The sequence below is a fragment of the Entelurus aequoreus genome, linkage group LG16 (genome assembly GCF_033978785.1).
Source record: "Entelurus aequoreus isolate RoL-2023_Sb linkage group LG16, RoL_Eaeq_v1.1, whole genome shotgun sequence".
In the NCBI taxonomy this organism is placed as follows: domain Eukaryota; kingdom Metazoa; phylum Chordata; class Actinopteri; order Syngnathiformes; family Syngnathidae; genus Entelurus; species Entelurus aequoreus.
This window is the reverse complement of record NC_084746.1, coordinates 11,472,616-11,486,672: the sequence shown is the minus strand read 5'-3', so window position 1 is coordinate 11,486,672 and position 14,057 is coordinate 11,472,616. Positions and strand designations below refer to the sequence as shown.

The window sequence follows — 14,057 nt, the reverse complement described above, 5'->3', positions numbered from 1 at the left end:
TAAGCATTTGTGATTGGGCCGCCTCGCATTAACACCCAAAACCCAACAGGGATGCTTTTGATTGCGCGGCATAATGAGACTATTGTCATGCGCATAAAGAGCATGTCAGCGCTGAACCCGAGAGAAGTTAATGAGGTCCCATGGCAAACACAGGAATAGAAATCATATCATTATAATTTCTTTTATGTTGCCTTTCAATGGAAAGTAGGCCAGTACTCACCGCAGATTGTACAAAAAATTCATACTACATAGGCTGTGCTTGGATTTATTACCAAAAGACAAGTATAAAAAAAAAAAGCATTGTTCCTGAGATTTAAAAAAGTCATTTAGTAACAATAATCTATTTACAACGAGAGGTTCTATTGTAGTAGAATTGACCTTAAGGCTCCTGTTGTACGTCTTTCACACAAGGAGATGTTTCTTTACCAGAGGGACAAAAACTAGAACACAATGTTACAAATACACATTTTAATAAGGTGCTGTCACCTTATTAAAAGGCGTTATTTATAACCATGCTGTGGAGGGAGATGTGGCCAGCGCTGCCTGCAGGAGCAAAGGTCACCGCCTCTGTCCATGGTGCTGGGGACAGAGCACCATCAGACGGGGGCGTGACAGTGCTGACGGCGAGACACAGCTGGCAGGTGATTAGATTTCCCAGGTGGTACGTGTTAATCTAATCATCTGTTGACTTTAACAGTATGCGGCCGGGAGCAGGAGGGGAGAGAGGATACGGACGTGACTGAAAAGTCACGTTCTACTGGAGAGAAAACTTTTGTTAAAAACAATATTATTAAAACCTTGTCAAAACCTGCACGCTTGGCTCCTGTGCCGTGTACGACAGTGGGACTGCGAGGAGGCAACTTCCACACATGCGTTGTAGATTTTGACAAGCATCACGGCAGGAGAAACCTACTAGTGGTCCATGTTGTTGTTGCCTTGCATGAATGTCATCTTGTGAGGCTTCAGGCTGAGTCTTCTTCAGGGACAAAGAAGATTCCACCGAGGTGCTCCGGTGGAAATGAAGAGGTGAGATCAATCTAGAGCTGTTTTTGAAGGCAGGATGCAGTTTTGGTGAGGAGAGTACTATTTGTTGTCACATAGCTTCTGCCCTCTCCTTCTTTACGGTCTCTTCTTTGATGGTGTCTTCTGCCCTCTCCTTCTTTACGGTCTCTTCTTTGATGGTGTCTTCTGCACACTCTGCTGCTCTCTTCCTCGGTTTACCTTTGACCTTCACATCCGCGCTAAGAGCGTGCACGGGCTTGACGTCGACATCGGTGCAGCTCTCGCACACGGTTGGCCCCTCCCACTTTGGGATGTCCAAGCCGAGATGGTCCATGAGCTGCTCCATGACCTGGTCCACGTAGCCGTGGATGAGCAGGTGGGCATGCTTGTCCTGCAAGACACCCGATTGGAGCGTGATGAGCTCTTATTTTGTAACAAGTCTAAGTGCTTGGACAACTTGGGCCAGATGTACTAAAGGTTTGTGTGTGCTAAAACACGGGCAAACCTGATAGCACATGCAAAGCTGATCTACTAAACGTGTGCAAATTGGATTGCGTCTGTTAAAGGGGAACTGCACTTTTTTGTGCCTATTGTTTACAATCGATATGAGAGACAAGAACACAAAAGTTTTTTTTTTTCCATTCTAACATATAAAAATCATCTCGTTCTAGGTAGCTAGCAATGCAGCTAATGTTAGCAATCAGTTCTACCTGTAAATCACTTTAAAATGCATTCAAAAACCGTCATCATTACTTCATTTACGTTCTGTAACCTGTATAATAGCCAAAATGTAGCAACATTGTTATTGTAAGAGTGAACACTGAGGAACTATTTTTAAAACACATCGGCATGCTACGGCATTAGCCGTAAAAGCTAGCTAAGGAAGCAGATGAGTTAGCTTCTATGACAACATGAAATGTGTTTGAGTTTGCAATACACAACACTGTGATAGAACACCAATCTGTACTGAGTGACAAACATGAACAATCATATTACAGTATCTGTAAAGTATTATTTCATGTTTTGTTTGTACACAGCTAGCCAGACAGTATGTACTGTAGTTGTAATAACACACATGATGTGCTGAGTGTATCATGATCAATATTAAAGTGACTCACTCCATGGACAGTTGTTCATCTGGTTCAGCTGGCTGAGGATGTTTCCAGTTGATTTTGGTAAGTACTCCATTTATGTCGAAATAGCTTGTCTCCAAATTTCAATCGTTCAGGTAGAACTTTCAAATAACATTTTGGAGTGTTTTCTGTTGGAATTGTCCATTTATCGAGAAAAAACATTTGTGACATCACAAATGCTGGACGTGAGCTATGTGACGGCAACATACTGTATTTTTCAGACTATAACTTGTCCTGCAAGACACCCGATTGGAGCGTGATGAGCTCTTATTTTGTAACAAGTCTAAGTGCTTGGACAACTTGGGCCAGATGTACTAAAAGGTTTGTGTGTGCTAAAACACGGGCAAACCTGATAGCACATGCAAAACTGATCTACTAAACGTGTGCAAATTGGATTGCGTCTGTTAAAGGGGAACTGCACTTTTTTTTTGGAATTTTGCCTATCGTTCACAATCATAAGAGACAGGAAGACAAAAGTTGTTGTTTTCTTGCATTCTAACATATAGAAATCGTCTCGTTCTTGGTGGCAAGCAATGCAACTAATGGTAGCAATCAGTTCTACCTCTAAATCACTTTAAAAAATGCATTCTAAAAGTGTCAACAATACTTCATTTATGTTGTGTAACCTGGATAATAACCAAACTGTAGCAACATTGTTATTGTAAGAGTGAACACTGAGGAACTCTTTTTCTAGCATACTACGGTATTAGCCGTAAAAGCTAACTACGGAAAAAAACGCTAGCTTCTGTGTCAACACGAAACACGTTTAAGTTTATAATACAAACCCCGTTTTTATATGAGTTGGGAAATTGTTAGATGTAAATATAAACGGAATACAATAATTTGCAAATCCTTTTCAACCCATATTCAGTTGAATGCACTACAAAGACAACATATTTGATGTTCAAACTTTTTTTTTTTTTTTCAAATAATAATTAACTTAGAATTTCATGGCTGCAACACGTGCCAAAGTAGTTGGGAAAGGGCATGTTCACCACTGTGTTACATGGCCTTTCCTTTTAACCCAACTCAGTAAAGGTTTGGGAACTAAGGAGACACATTTTTGAAGCTTCTCAGGTGGAATTCTTTCCCATTCTTGCTTGATGTACAGCTTAAGTTGTTCAACAGTCCGGGGGTCGCCGTTGTGGTATTTTAGGCTTCATAATGCGCCACACATTTTCAATGGGAGACAGGTCTGGACTACAGGCAGGCCAGTCTAGTACCCGCACTCTTTTACTATGAAGCCACGTTGATGCAACACGTGGCTTGGCATTGTCTTGCTGAAATAAGCAGGGGCGTCCATGGTACCGTTGCTTGGATGGCAACATATGTTGCTCCAAAACCTGTATGTACCTTTCAGCATTAATGGCACCTTCACAGATGTGTAAGTTACCCATGTCTTGGGCACTAATACACCCACATACCATCACACATGCTGGCTTTTCCACTTTGTGCCTATAACAATCCGGATGGTTATTTTCCTCTTTGGTCCGGAGGACACGACGTCCACAGTTTCCAAAAACAATTTGAAATGTGGACTCGTCAGACCACAGAACACTTTTCCACTTTGTATCAGTCCATCTTAGATGAGCTCAGGCCCAGCGATGCCGACGGCGTTTCTGGGTGTTGTTGATAAACGGTTTTCGCCTTGCATAGGAGAGTTTTAACTTGCACTTACAGATGTAGCGACCAACTGTAGTTACTGACAGTGGGTTTCTGAAGTGTTCCTGAGCCCATGTGGTGATATCCTTTACACACTGATGTCGCTTGTTGATGCAGTACAGCCTGAGGGATGGAAGGTCACAGGCTTAGCTGCTTACGTGCAGTGATTTCTCCAGATTCTCTGAACCCTTTGATGATATTACGGAGCGTAGATGGTGAAATCCCTGAATTCCTTGCAATAGCTGGTTGAGAAAGGTTTTTCTTAAACTGTTCAACAATTTGCTCACGCATTTGTTGACAAAGTGGTGACCCTCGCCCCATCCTTGTTTGTGAATGACTGAGCATTTCATGGAATCTACTTTTATACCCAATCATGGCACCCACCTGTTCCCAATTTGCCTGTTCACCTGTGGGATGTTCCGAATAAGTTTTTGATGAGCATTCCTCAACTTTATCAGTATTTATTGCCACCTTTCCCAACTTCTTTGTCACGTGTTGCTGGCATCAAATTCTAAAGTTAATGAATATTTGCAAAAAAAAAAAAAGTTTATCAGTTTGAACATCAAATATGTTGTCTTTGTAGCATATTCAACTGAATATGGGTTGAAAATGATTTGCAAATCATTGTATTCCGTTTATATTTACATCTAACACAATGTCCCAACTCATATGGAAACGGGGTTTGTACACAACACTGTGATAGAACACCAATCTGTACTGAGTGAAAAACATGAACAATCATATTACAGTATCTGTTAAGTATTATTTCATGTTGTGTTTGTACACAGCTAGCCAGACAGTGTATGTACTGTAGTTGTAATAAACACACATGACGTGCTGAGTGTATCATGATCAATATTAAAGTGACTCACTCCATGGACAGTTTTTCATCTGGTCCAGCTGACCGAGGACGTTTCCAGTTGATTTGGGTAAGCAATCCATTTATGTCGAAATAGCTTGTCTCCAAATTTCAATCGTTCAGGTAAAACTTTAAAATTAGATTTTGGAGTGTTTTCTGTTGGAATTGTCCATTAATCGAGAAAAAAACATTTGTGACATCACAAATACTGGACGTGAGCTATGTGACGGCGACATACTGTATTTCAGACTATAAAGCGCACTTAAAATCCTTTCATTTTCTCAAAAATCGACAGTGCGCCCTATAACCCGGTGCGCCTAATGTACGTAATAATTTTGGTTGTACTTAGCGACCTCGAAGCTACTTTATTTGGTACATGGTGTAATGACTCAAGGAAACAACACCGAAACATTAAATGTTACATTGAAAATATAGAACATTACACACGGCGCTCAAAAATCGGTGAAAATGTTTTAGTACGACTTTGGTAAGCTATGAGCCGCACCGATTGATACGGCACCAGTTTTTGGACTAATCCTATTTCAGTTTACAGTGTACTCTGCGATTGCTAAAGCGACAGAAAGGATCAACAAAAAAAGTGGCATTTATTTAGTGCTACATCACCCTCAATGTTGCACAACAATAACAACCTCCTATTTCTTCAAGGAATGGAGCACTAATTATTGTTTTTGCTCACTTGCATCCATCCAACTACTTTAGACTAAATGACTTCCATTAATCAGACTAGTGGAGGTACCTGGACGTCTACGTCATCATTACTGAATGTGTCCACGTAGTCTTAGTATTTAAGGTGTGCAAGAGTGAGCATACATGCTTGGTGGGCTGCAGGTTGACAATGACCACTTTCCCGCCTTTACGTTTGGTGAGGAGTGGAAGGTCACCGCTGGGTTTGATCTGCAGGGAGGTGCCCAGCGTCAGTGCCAGGTCTGCTAGTCTGGAGCAAGAAAAAACACAACATATGCATGTAAGAAATGGAATTTAACTCGTTTGTAACAAAATACAGTGGTGCCTCAATTTAGGAATATGTGGAGATTTTAGCTTCCTCTTTGCTTTTTCATTCTAAATATTAAATAAACGTAAATAAAAGTCCGCCAATGGGAGCTCCACTATTCCACCCAAACGCCGATAAATAACCATTCAAAAACCGCCAACAATACTCCATTTACATTTGCTGACTTGAATAATAACAAAGCATTAGTGATATTATTATTATAAGTGCTAACACAGACAAACTATTTAGAGCGGCGCTGTGAGCACTTCCTGTGTGTCTGTGTTGACATCATCAAGTGGTCTGCTGCTTCCTCGCTTCCCTGCTCCCTGTAGATTATTTTAGATCATAAGTAATTAGAGATTTCCGCTAATGGCTTTTTTGCCGATATCCGATATTCCAACTCTTAATTACCGATACCGATATATACAGTCGTGGAATTAACACATTATTATGCCTAATTTTGCTGTGATGCCCCGCTGGATGCATTAAACAATGTAACAAGGTTTTCCAAAATAAATCAACTCAAGTTATGGAAAAAAATGCCAACATGGCACTGCCATGTTTATTATTGAAGTCGTCACAAAGTGCTTTTTTTTTAACAGCTTGGAATTTGGGACATGCTCTCCCTGAGAGAACATGAGGAGGTTGAGGTGGGCGGGGTTGGGGGGGGCGTGTATATTGTAGCGTCCCGGAAGAGTTAGTGCTGCAAAGGGTTCTGGGTATTTGTTCTGTTGTGTTACGGTGCGGATGTTCTCCCGAAATGTGTTTGTCATTCTTGTTTGGTGTGGGTTCACAGTGTGACGCATATTTGTAACAGTGTTAAAGTTGTTTATACGGCTACCCTCAGTGTGACCTGTATGGCTGTTGACCAAGTATGCGTTGCATTCACTTGTGTGTGTGAAAAGCCGTAGATATTATGTGATTGGGCTTGCACTCAAAGGCAGTTCCTTTAAGGTACGCCCCCAATATTGTTGTCTGGGTGGAAACCGGGAGAAATTCGGGAGAATGGTTGCCCCGGGAGATTTTCGGGAGGGGCACTGAAATTCGGGAGTCTCCCGGGAAAATGGGGAGGGTTGGCAAGTATGACTGGGAGACGCAACTGCTCTGTACTTCTCCCTACGTCCGTGTACCACGGCGTACAGCGGCGTTTCAAAAAGTCAAACATTTTACTTTTTGAAACCGATACCGATAATTTCCGATATTACATTTGAAAGCATTTATCGGCCGATAATATCGGCAGTCCGATATTATCGGACATCTCTATAAATAATGCATCTCACCTGGACAGAAGAAGTCTGAGTAGGTATTCCGACAAGTTGGGACACTTTGAAAGCCGTTTCGGACCTGGAACTGGCGAGAACGACACTAAAAGCGCTTGTTCCCCCACCCCACCCAGTTTCTTCACAAGGCTTATGGGACATTCTTCATCTAAATGGGAATATATGAACATCCTAGCAGTCGGCATCCTAATGACAGCAGACCTTGTACAGTACAGTTTTTCTTGTGAAAGGCGTGTTAAAATTGTGCTGTTTCGGGTGACAACTACGGGTTGAATTGATTTTAAATGGGCATCATTAATTTTTGAGTGTGTTTTGAGTTACAAATAGAGATGTCCGATAATATTGGACTGCCGATATTATCGGCCGATAAATGCTTTAAAATGTAATATCGGAAATTATCGGTATCGGTTTCAAAAAGTTACATTTATGACTTTTCAAAACGCTGCTGAGTTGCGTCTCCCAGTCATACTTGCCAACCCTCCCGATTTTCCCGGGAGACTCCCGAATTTCAGTGCCCCTCCCGAAAATCTCCCGGGGCAACCATTTTCCCGAATTTTTACAGATTTCCACCCAGACCTTAAAGGCACTGCCTTTGCGTGCCGGCCCAATCACATGATATCTACAGCTTTTCACAAACACAATTGAATGCGATGCATACTTGGTCAACAGCCATACAGGTCACACTGAGGGTAGCCGTATAAAAAACTTTAACACTGTTACAAATATGCGCCACACTGTGAACCCACACCAAACAAGAATGACAAACACATTTCGGGAGAACATCCGCACCGTAACACAACATAAACACAACAGAACAAATACCCAGAACCCCTTGCAGCACTATCTCTTCCGGGACGTTAAAAAAAAATAATGCACTTTGTGACTTCAATAATAAATATGGCAGTGCAATGTTGGCATTTTTTTCCATAACTTGAGTTGATTTATTTTGGAAAACCTTGTTACATTGTTTAATGCATCCAGCGGGGCATCACAACAATATTAGGCATAATAATGTGTTAATTCCACGACTGTATATATCGGTATCGGTTGATATCGGAATCGGTAATTAAGACTTGGACAATATCGGAATATCGGATATCGGCAAAAAAGCCATTATTGGACATCTCTAGTTACAAACTATCGTGGAACCAATTGAGCTCCTAAGTTGAGGTACTATTGTCGTTACATAAGGCAATACAGCGACTACAAAGACATTTTTTAATGAACTTGCTGGGGCGTGAGTTATGTTCTTAGCCATTTACACCAAATGGTAACCAGGTATGTAATGAGTCACCGAGTGAGCGCATCAAGAAGGAACAAACACATACATGGTCCCCACTTAGCACACCGTAAAACCCATTATCTGAATAAAAGATGGAAATGTCTACACTAAAAGGCACTGATGTGTCCATTACAACCATAAAAGGTTTTTTTACAGAAAGTATTTCCTGGTGTGGAGTGTAGTTGAAATGCATCGAGGGGAAACAAACTTTACCTGCTTGCACTGTCTGCTTTGTTCAGATCTCTGTCAGGAAGAGCGTCCTCCCAGTCCAGTATAGTACTCATTAACTTCCCCCTAAAGAAGAACACACAGTCTTCAATGTGTGGACAGATTCATTCATATAACATGCAGATAATAATGGCCGTGTGCACGCTGACCTGCAGGCTCTGAGCCCCCTTGAGCGCACCACATCGCAATAACGTCCCGTTGGTTTGAGCCCCATCACGCCAATCACCTTTTCCCTGACATACTGTCTGGGGAAGCACACAGTCTCATTTTTTTGCTTTTAAAGAAAACAACCATTGTTCACATTCGGCCCTTTTCCACCACAGGAACTTCCCCCTAGATTACGATAACTAGATTTAGTTCTTTAGGAACCTTTTGGAGTTCCTCCTAGCTAGGTGGGGCTTTTCCAATCGACCGAGAACCTTTTCGAGGGCGGGCTGTCCTAAAACTTCTCTTTTAAACACACTGTCAGGTTCAAACACTGATGACATCTATTAAACAAGACAAGAGGCAAAGAATTAAACAGAGACAGAATTCAATTTGGACTCAATATTCAGGAGAGTTGTCTGTACACTGTACCCTTGAACAGTATCTCAGCACGCTCTGCCAAAAGTATGCACGCCTCCTTCTTTTATTTTGGACCCTCCCCGACCACATGGCCACCGCTGCTTCCAAAGGACAAAGGTCGCAAAAAGTTCACAGAAAAGGTCGTAAACAATTCACAGAAAAGGTCAGTTCAAAAGGAGTCCGTAAAATAGTTCAAAAAGACGTTCGTAAACCAGTTCAAAAAGGAGGTTCAAAAAGAGGTCGTCTGGAAATTGGGCAGATCCAGTCTTCTCTCCGCTACAGTGTCCAGGCGTCTCTCCTCAAATTTAGCCAAATTGAATTCTGTCTCTGTTTAATTCTTTGCTTCTTGTCTTGTTTAATAGATGTCATCAGTGTTTGAACCTGACAGTGGAACTATTTTTACTTAGGCTTAGTCTTTAAACTGTATGCAGTTTGTTTATTATTTTTTATAAGCTATCAAATCAAATCAAATCAACTTTAGTTATAAAGCACATTTAAAATTTACCACAGGGGTAGCCAAAGTGCTGTACAATGGGCAGGTTTAAAAGATAACACAAGAGAAACGAGCAAGCACAACACAACAAAAACAGAGCACGATAAAAAATAAATAAATAAATACATTTCAATATGCAAAGCTACGAGAAGTAGACTGACTCTTTTAAACGTATTTATGAAGGAGTATGAAGCCGGACTCAGCTGCTTACTACTCTGACTTTGTTGGATAAATGTGAAATAAAGGAGGCAGCACATGAGTGGAATGACGTTAAATGGCATGAATTATTAACTATTTACTTTATTACATGTTGTAAAAGTAGTCAATGACGCTCCATTTGTGTAGTTATTAGCCTCAACCCCAGTCAACATGATGCTAATGCTAACAAGCTAACGATGTGTTTGTGTTGTCGGCGTGAGATAAACACTGACATTTATTATTGATATATTGTTATTTACAGGTAAACACTGACATTTATTATTGATATATTGTTATTTACAGATAAACACTGACATTTATTATTGATACATTGCTATTTACAGATAAACACTGACATTTATTATTTATGTATTATTATTTACAGATAAACACTGACATTTATTATTGATGTATTGTTATTTACAGATAAACACTGACATGTATTATTCGTATATTGTTATTTACAGATAAACACAGACATTTATTATTCATATATAGTTATTTACAGATAAACGCTGACATTTATTATTGATATATTGTTATTTACAGATAAACACTGACATTTATTATTGATATATTGTTATTTACAGATAAACACTGACTTCTATTATTTAAATATTGTTATTTACAGATAAACACTGACATCTATTATTTAAATATTGTTTTTACAGATAATCACTGACATTTATTATTTAAATATTGTCATTTACAGATGAACACCGACATTTATTATTTATATATTGTTATTTACAGATAAACACTGACATTATTTATATATTGTTATTTACAGATAAACACTGACATTATTTATATATTGTTATTTACAGATAAACACTGACATGTATTATTTATATATTGTTATTTACAGATAAACACTGACATGTATTATTTATATGTTGTTATTTACAGATAAACGCTGACATTTATTATTTATATATTGTTATTTACAGATAAACACTGACATTTATTATTTATATATTGTTATTTACAGATAAACACTGACATCTATTGTTTAAATATTGTTTTTTACAGATAATCACTGACATTTATTATTCAAATATTGTTATTTACAGATTAACACCGACATTTATTATTTATATATTGTTATTTACAGATAAACACTGACATTTATTATTTATATATTGTTATTTACAGATAAACACTGACATCTATTTTTTAAATATTGTTTTTTTACAGATAATCACTGACATTTATTATTTATATATTGTTATTTACAGATAAACACTGACATGTATTATTTATATATTGTTATTTACAGATAAACACTGACATCTATTGTTTATATATTGTTATTTACAGATAAACACTGACATTTATTATTTATATATTGTTATTTACAGATAAACACTGACCTTTATTATTTATATATTGTTATTTACAGATAAACACTGACATTTATAATTTATATATTGTTATTTACAGATAAACACTGACATTTATTATGGATATATTGCTGTTTACAGATAAACACTGACATTTATTATTTATATATTATTATTTACAGATAAACACTGACATTTATAATTTATATATTGTTATTTACAGATAAACACTGACATTGGTTATTTATATATTGTTATTTACGACGGAAATGGACCACAAGAAATCGCCTGACCCCCATGAATTCATCATTTACCGAGAAAACAACATTCTGACTGTTGGACCCTGCAAACAAAAGCCTGACTTTTTATAAACAATTCGGTACAATTCATTTTATAAATCGTTTCGTTTTGTATATGATTGCTTTGTATTTCAATTACTTACTTGTTAGTAAAAGAACTGTGGCCTAACATTGTCTGTTTATTTACATGGTATCCGTGTAGATGAACTATAGTAAACCACTCCTCCATACGTCATCAGCCTGATTTGTGTAAACTACCTGAACTGTGAAATGTGGTGGAAACACAAACCACACACTTCTACAAGAACCTATAAATCCAAGAACCAAAAGGGAACTTTAGGTGGAAAAGGGCCTATTATAGTACAGTACAAAAAAAATACATCTATCTATCTATCTATCAGTATGCGTTATGCAGAAGTAACATGGTGGATTGTTTGTTATCAGTAATAGAAACCAAAGAAACAGTGAATTTATTCAATGAGAAAAATGTGAGTATGTGTGTGTTAACGTACCTGCCACACTTTTCACACTCCTCCACAAACATGTTTCCATGAAGCTCCGACAACAAATCCCTATTAGGACCAGAGACAACCTGCACTTAGATATCAGTGTACAAAGTATACACGGCAACTCTAGTTGCCAAGTTATTTGTTGCTGACTGGCTCTGTGATAAATGCTCTACGGCCCACCAGGTTTCATTACTGCGCTCCATCTGGCAGATTGCCACAACCGTTCTCCCGTTTCAATGGGATTCTCTTGGCGGCGCGACACGGCCGTGTTATTAGAAAAGACAAAGACAAAAACAGACCGGAGGTCGGAGATGTATGGAAGTGCTTGCAGGGAGAGCGGGTCTTCCATTACAGGCTGAATGGGTGGATTGAGAAGGGAATTGGATTTGCTGCTTGGGGTCAGCCCTTTGCCGGGGCAAAAAAGTAGCAGGGAATATTTTCTTCCACTTTCACACTTTTTGGGATCGGTTTGACTAGTTCAATCGAATTGGCTTTGTAAAACCTATAAAACAACTGCCACTCATTTTACATGAGTCATACGAAGGAAGAGCCTGCATGTTCCTTCTAAATTACACCCGAAAGCACAATCTGTATTGGAACCAAATTAAAAATGAGTTCCAGGTACCGATAATTCTACAAAGCAGATTTTGCTACAATAAAACCAGCTTCGACCAAAGACTTACGGGTTTTTATCAAGTCTACAGCATTATCTTTGCGTGGATTTTAACCTCAATCTAATAGGAACAGGTACCAAGCAGTGTTTCCCACACATTCATTTATTTGTGGCGGCCCGCCACGAAAGAATTAAGGCCGCCACAAATAGATTTTTTTTTTTTTTTTTGTCCTGTCCAGCTTTTTAGGCAAATCATATAGTTGATGTAGATGCCCATATCGGCTGTTCAGATTTACTTTACAAAAGAGAAGTGTAGGATCAAGATTTTTGGAGCTCTTTGTTCAGTGGATCAGATGTTTGATGAAGCTGTGTGTCTATCTACCACCACTACTGTTTTCTGTTTATTTGTTACTGACTGTGGCAGGACACCTCTGCCTCTGTTTCACTTTATGTTGCTGGTAAATAATATGGTTGTAGTAGCAGGCTAAAGTTAAATTATTTAGTATGCACTAATTAAAAGGGCAGAGCTTTAAGAAACATTTTAGCTTTTATATTTTATAAGATATATTTTTTGTAAGAACCACAATTAATAAATATATTTCAGTGAATAACTTATTGTTCAAATCTGTATATAAATATGTACATAAAGTGTTGTAATTATATTGTAAAATGGATGGATGGATGGATGGACGTTTAAAACAAAACTGTTATTATTAATTAGTAAGTATACATTTTTTGATCCTTTTTAGAGAAAATCATATCATTGTAGTAAATTATGCAAATTACTCGATGATGTCATGATGACCACGCCAATAGCCACGTGGGAAACACTGCCAAGTCATTAAAAAGTGTGAGTCAAAACCCTATTTCAGCTTTTAAAGATTAGATTGAACTGTTTTTTTCCCCCGTGCCGTTGCTGTGTGTTAACGGCATTGATGCGGAATGGGTGAGACAAAGTTGTCCTGACAACAATCTGCCTTTGGAAGGAGCAACTGCATCGTCCAAACAGTGTTGCATAAAAGTGCACACAGTTGCTGGGTTCTGTGTAAAAAGCAAAGGCGGTTTGTAAATGTCAAGCACTTCGTGCTACATTATATACAGTAGGGCAAAAAAAGTGTTTAGTCAGTCACCAATTGTGCAAGTTCCCCCACGTAAAAAGATGAGAGAGGCCTGTAATTTTCATCATGGGTACACAACGACAAAAAAATCCAGAAAATCAAATTTTTAAAGAATTTATTTGCAAACTATGGTCTTCTGAATCATCCGAATGCTCTCTACCAAACTTCAGACGGGCCTGGACATGTACTGGCTTAAGCAGGGGGACATGGCGTAGTGTGTAACTGATGGGAGCCTTGGTTACTTTGGTCCCAGCTCATTGACTAGGTCCCCCCCATGTGATTCTGGGGTTTTTGTGATCATTTTGACCCCACGGGGTGAGATCTTGCGTGGAGCCCCAGATCAAAAGGAGATTATCAGTGGTCTTGTACGTCTTCCATTTTCTAATAATTGCTCCCAGGGTTGATTTCTTCACACCAAGCTGCTTACAGACAGTATTGCGGATTCAGTCTTCCCGGCCTGGT

At 38.8% G+C, this 14,057-nt stretch overlaps 1 protein-coding gene across 1 annotated transcript in view; it reads right to left on the bottom strand.

The window, feature by feature from the left end:
* Nucleotides 1-249: 249 nt before the first annotated feature.
* Nucleotides 250-14,057, bottom strand: part of sirt6 (sirtuin 6) — a 31,884-nt gene continuing 18,076 nt past the window's right edge. Inside the window, exons 4-8 of the mRNA XM_062023446.1 lie at nucleotides 11,868-11,927; nucleotides 8,608-8,703; nucleotides 8,444-8,524; nucleotides 5,488-5,611; nucleotides 250-1,393 (exon numbers count right to left, since the gene is read on the bottom strand). Of these exons, the coding sequence (XP_061879430.1) occupies nucleotides 1,094-1,393; nucleotides 5,488-5,611; nucleotides 8,444-8,524; nucleotides 8,608-8,703; nucleotides 11,868-11,927 (661 nt within the window). The 3' untranslated portion in view covers nucleotides 250-1,093. The remainder of the gene's footprint in view (nucleotides 1,394-5,487; nucleotides 5,612-8,443; nucleotides 8,525-8,607; nucleotides 8,704-11,867; nucleotides 11,928-14,057) is intronic.